We start from the raw sequence: 6,211 nt of genomic DNA, 5'->3' as shown, positions 1-6,211 counted from the left end.
TGGAGGGAACGAGGAGAAGTGGGAGACCAAATTGGAGGTGGAGAGATGGAGTGAAAAAGATTTTGAGTGATCGGGGCCTAAACATGCAGGAGGGTGAAAGGTGTGCAAGGAATAGGGTGAATTGGAACGATGTGGTATACCGGGGTCGACGTGCTATCAATGGATTGAACCAGGGCATGTGAAGCGTCTGGGGTAAACCATGTAAAGTTCTGTGGGGCCTGGATGTGGAAAGGGAGCTGTGGTTTCGGTGAATTATTACATGACAGCTAGAGACTGTGTGACCGAATGTGGCCTTTGTTGTCTTTTCCTAGTGCTACCTCGCACATATGAGGGGGGAGGGGGTTTTCATTTCATGTGTGGCGGGGTGGCGATGGGAATGAATAATGGCAGACAGTATGAATTATGTACAAGTGTATATATGTATATGTCTGTGTGTATATATATGTATACGTTGAGCTGTATAGGTATGTATATTTGCGTGTGTGGACGTGTATGTATATACATGTGTATGCGGGTGGGTTGAGCCATTCTTTTGTCTGTTTCCTTGAGCTACCTGGCTAACGCGGGAGACAGCGACAAAGCAAACACACACACACACACACACACACACACACACATATATATATATATATATATATATATATATATATATATATATATATATATATATATATATATATATATAGATATATATATATATATATATATATATATATATATATATATATATATATATATATATATATATATATATATATATATGTCATTTCCTCCCTGTCTGTCCAACACACAACGTTTATGGGTTCCTGGAGCAACTGACAACGGTTACATATACACTTGAGTTACCCCCACGAGCGCGCACAGCCCGGGCCTGCAGCAGAACGTTTTGAAGGTCGGTGTCGGGTGTAAGAGAAGCACAGACGTCCAGTACAACTTCACCTCCTGAGATGGTCACAAGGCGCTTTATGGAGGGCTTCTTCTGGGCTGCGATAGGCCTTTGCCCAGCTTTAGTGATGCTGCTGACCGTCACCGTGTTTAGGAATGCCAGTGCTGTCTACACCGTCATGCTTGTGACAATCACCTGTGCGTCAATTGCCTTCGCTTTCCTCAGATGGAGACTCAGTTGCCGACCAAAATGTCTATGGAGGACACAGGTAAGGCCTCAGTGTGACAGACACGTGTGTTGAAATGGTATGCACATATGGAGAGAATGAGTGAGGAATGACTGAAAAAGAGAATCTAAGTGTCAGAGGTAGAGGGAACAAGGAGAAGCGGGAGACCAAACTGGAGATGGAAGGATGGAGTGAAAAAGATTTTGAGCGATCGGGGCCTGAACATGCAGGAGGGTGAGAGGCGTGCAGGGAATAGAGCACAGTCAATGGACTGAACCAGGGCATGTGAAACGTCTGGGGTAAATCATGGGGAGGTTTGTAGGGCCTGGATGTGGAGAGGGAGCTGTGGTTTCGGTACATTACATATGATAGCTAGAAACTGAGTGTGAACGAATGTGGCCTTTGTTGTCTGTTTTTCTGTGGCTGTCTCGCTGAAGCATGGAACAGCGAATCGCTGCGATGCTGATTTTCCTGTGGGGTGGGGTGCGCCAGAAATGGATGAAGGCAAGCAAATATGAATATGTACATGTGTATATATATGTATATGTCTCTATATGTGTAGATGTTGATATGTATATACATGAGCGTGTATGGGCGATTATTTATATATATATATATATATATATATATATATATATATATATATATATATATATATATATATATATATACGTTGGGTGTGACACATTTGCTGGGCACTTCAAACTCATTGGGCTGGATCCTGAGTATTCTAAACACTGAAAGACAAGTAATGGTTGATAAGTGAGAGAAAAATGTATTTGCATTTGTATACATATAATTTCATTCCGGTGACCGTACATATGCATGTTATGCAGAGAAATTAGTTCAGCCCAGTACGGCAGTTACTAGATCAACGTTTGTTCTAGAATCATCACATGAATTTGGTGATTATTGGTGTTTAAGATTGAGAAAACTATATACATTAGCACAAAGATGTAAAAATGTAAAAGTTACTGCGTAAACATCTGTATCTTTCGTAGAAAATGTGTACTATCGCTAACTTACAGGGGAAACTATGGTAATCTATCTTTCAGTTCAATTTTTCCTCTAGCATCGGCTAAATCAATTGTGCCACAATGTTCATTCGGAGTGGTAGTGTATAAGGCTTACAGAGGATTCTCAAAGCTGATTAATCATATTTGTGTTCCTAAGTTCGGGTATCACACCATTATCAACATGGTAGTGTACTTTTTATTCACTGTTTGTATACAACTATTTCTAAGGGACTTAATATATCAATAATTGAAGACTCAGTGTTTAAGCGTATTTATTACCTGCATCTTACCGAGAAAATTTTACACTCGTGTTGCCCTGTCTGTTACACTTGTATCTATTTACCATGCTTTTACCCCTATGTGTGTATCCCACACACAACACATACAACAGCATAAGCTAAGAGTGTTCGTGTCTCTGTCCACACTCACACACACTTCACTTTTCATACGATTAACATTCCTTTTAGTTTATGCTGTGGTAACCCTTGACTAAATCGTCCTTTCGCTTCATTATGAGGGCACCGTTTTGCAGGATTTTGGTCTCGTCTCCTGCCAACACTGTAATTCTTGGATGGATAATTTCACACATACAAATAACCTAGATACAGTCCAGTCGATGTGTATTTCCCAGGCCAGATGACCAAAGGTTTAGGATAAGGGGTCGTTCAGGCTCGAGCGAATGAAACGTGTCAACGAACCTGTATTTCCATATATCTTTGAAAACGTTCTTAAAACTGTAACTTCAAGCAATGTTCATTAACAGAAGGTCTAATGACTTACTAAAATCACTCCATACATTACTAATCTAGCAACGAAGTTCCTTTTAGCCGGTTCTCAAAGTGCTGCAAGAATGAAAATCAGAATCAGCAGAGAAAACAGGAATCAATATAAAATGCATCTCTCTCTCTCTCTCTCTCTCTCTCTCTCTCTCTCTCTCTCTCTCTCTCTCTCTCTCTCTCTCTGCACTGAGAACCACGGCAGTGCACTCGATCGCATGACGCTGCGGCGCAGAATCGGAATGGCGTCAACAGTCGAGGAGGGCGCTGGAAGTACCCCTCCGGTTCAGACTGAACCCATATGAAACGACTCTGACCCACTCCATCGTTACTGACACCTCTCCCGAACCTTCCCCTCCCGCTACCCCTTTCTTTGCTGTCTCATCTCCAACCTTCCGGAGTTTCTGTAGAACACCTACTGCATACTTCTTCCCCTTGATCTTCTCTCTCTCAAAAACCCAACTGTCCAAGGATGCTTCCTCTTAACACCATCAAAATCTCCAGCTATAATCTCCAGCGTCACTGCTGTTCTAAGGGCGGTGCTCGCACTTGCTGTGATACGAGAACACCAATCGCGCGCCTCGTAGATCTTCAGTCTCCCAACTCTGACGACAACTGGATGAAAACCTCTTTTTCATCCAAGATTTTGTTTTTATCCTTCGTATGATAAACCTCCCCCTCCCCCTACACCTCCACCCTCCCATTTCCTCTACGTACAACGCTTCGCAACTATCTGACATTTTGCCAGAGAACACTCTTATCTTTACAATGACGCACTGAAATACTCCGTGTAACGAGCGTCAACGTACATCACAAGGATTGCTTAAGCTCTACTTGGGACATTTTCTTTGCCTTTGTGTAACGACGGGAAAGATATGATTTTTCCCATCTCGTTTATTCATAATAACTCCAGGAATAATTTCTATGAGAGAGTCCTGGCGTTACCCAATATTTCTTTCTAAAGATTCCTTGCCGTCTAAGTTGCACTACCTCCGGTAACAAGGAAAGTGAACTCCTTAGACGTGAGATACTCCAACTATACAACCTCACCAGCTTCTGTAATTTAGCTTTTACGACCTGATCATTCTGTACCTAACTCTCTAGCTGATAAATCTGCCATTAACGGTACCTTAATTTCCAGTTCAACTTTGTATCATTCTGTGTCACGTTCTCGTCACCCATCTCCTCCTACTGAACCATTACACCTCTCCTATATTTTCCTCGCTCAGGGTTTTCCAAGTACCTTACCAGTTTCAAGTGAACAAGCATTATGGCTCACGTTACATACCCTCCTCGAGTCATACGAGTGTGCCTCTGAGGTCGCTCTAATTCTTGCCCCGCCTACTTCGTCTCTGTTTCTAAACTCTAACCTTTTTCTTTTTGGAAACTAGCCTTGGTGCAGCCTAGCTAAGATAGGAGGCCGCTCTACCTCCTCTCACCACCGTCATATTCATCTCACTTGTGTCGTCTCCAAAGTCTCTGAAAAAGTGTCCCTAACTCTCACTTTCTCAAGCAACTTCGAACCTCACTAACTTGTTTCTGATCACCAACGTGGTCGTCACGGTGCAAGGTCTACCGGCGACCTTCTCCCTCCTGTGTGACTCATCTCTGGTCCTCCTCCTTCGGAGGATCTTCTGTCGTGGCCCCCGGTATCTGCACGGAATGGAACGAAGTGTGGTAAGAAGCCTTTGCTTTTCAAAAGTCCTTCCTTTGGCTTTTCCGCTTCTCTGTGTTCCCTAATGCATCACTTCCTCCCTAGCTGATCGATTACTGCAGTCGGTGAAGGTGGGAATCTTCCCCCTCTCATTCTTTCAACAGTGGCGTCCCTCACGGTTCTGTCCTATCGCCTCCTCTCTTTCTTCCCTCGATAAATGATCTCTCTTCAGCGTCTAACGTTAACCACTATGACGGTGATGATTCCACTCTCCATACCTCAGTTAATTCTTCCGTCCCTCCCCATTCTGATACTCGTTTTCTTTCTCCTACGGAACACATTTCCTCTCTAAATTCGGATCTGTGCAACATCTCGGAACAAGGAGCCAGAAACCTGATTCTATTCAACACTGCTAAAACTCTGTTACAGCCCATACATCTCTTGCAAATTGTCATTTTTGTCCCACTCTTCAGTTTCAGAGCACCATAATTCATCCTTACTATTACATAAACAAGTTGGGCATTCCATGTTCTCCCCTCCACATAATCATTACAAAATCTGTTTCCAAAAGCTTATATATATATATATATATATATATATATATATATATATATATATATATATATATATATATACTTCCCACGTATTCCCTGCGTGTCGTAGAAGACGACTAAAAGGGAAGGGAGCGGGGTGCTGGAAATCTTCCCCTCTCTTTTTTTTTTTTTCTCCCCAAAGAAAGGAACAGAGAAGGGGGCCGGGTGAGGATGTTTCTTCAGAGGCCCAGTACTCTGTTCTTAACGCTACGTCGTTGAGGCGGGAAATGGCGAATAGTATGAAAGAAAGAAAGATATATATATATATATATATATATATATATATATATATATATATATATATATATATATATATATAAATATATATATATATATATATATATATATATATATATATATATATATATATATATATATATATATATATATATATATATATATACAGTTGTCGTACTCATTCCTCCTGTGAGCAACTGTTTCATGTCTACGGGGGTATCATCCGCTCCGGCATGAAGTACTGCTCACATGTTTAGCGTGGCTCTTCCTTCACCTCTCTATGAGCCAACATACCACCGGAAGCCCTTCCGTTTCATCAGTTCTCCAGACATCACCTCTCTCTCCCCAGCCATGCCCCTCCGTCCGTCGTGATGTTGGTGGCCTCTCCCTATTCTACAGTTATCATTATGGTCAATGCTATCGTCAGCTCTGTGTGTGTGTGTGTGTGTGTGTGTGTGTGTGTGTGTGTGTGTGTGTGTGTGTGTGTGTGTGTGTCCCTGCCACTGAGGACTGGACCCGTGACTCGCGTCTGGCTGCTGCTTCCCATAGTTTCTGTGGGGAGACGAGCCGCACGAAGGATGACCGTAATGATTCCTTCTCCTTCTCCTTCTTCCCTTGAACAGCGATGCCATTTGCTTTCTTCCCATACGTACCCTCCCTGCCTTATATGAGTCAGGTCAAGTCACCTGAGGAGGCCTATTCAACTTCGTTCTTTTTTGTTACCCTGTTTTCGTGTCACCCGAGTTGGCCACGACTGGGGCATGTTTTGCGCCTATGAAAAAGCTTGAAAGTCCAAGGCAGATAATCGAAATCTATTCATAAA

At 42.4% G+C, this 6,211-nt stretch overlaps 1 protein-coding gene across 1 annotated transcript in view; it reads left to right on the top strand.

The window, feature by feature from the left end:
* Window positions 1-950: 950 nt before the first annotated feature.
* LOC139755431 (uncharacterized) overlaps window positions 951-6,211 on the top strand; it is a 26,904-nt gene continuing 21,643 nt past the window's right edge. Inside the window, exon 1 of the mRNA XM_071673733.1 lies at window positions 951-1,154. Coding sequence (XP_071529834.1) covers window positions 966-1,154 — 189 coding nt within the window. The 5' untranslated portion in view covers window positions 951-965. The remainder of the gene's footprint in view (window positions 1,155-6,211) is intronic.

Source organism: Panulirus ornatus, chromosome 19 (assembly GCF_036320965.1).
Source record: "Panulirus ornatus isolate Po-2019 chromosome 19, ASM3632096v1, whole genome shotgun sequence".
Taxonomy (NCBI): domain Eukaryota; kingdom Metazoa; phylum Arthropoda; class Malacostraca; order Decapoda; family Palinuridae; genus Panulirus; species Panulirus ornatus.
The sequence above is the reverse complement of the archived record's forward strand: the minus strand, read 5'-3'. Positions and strand labels throughout refer to the sequence as shown.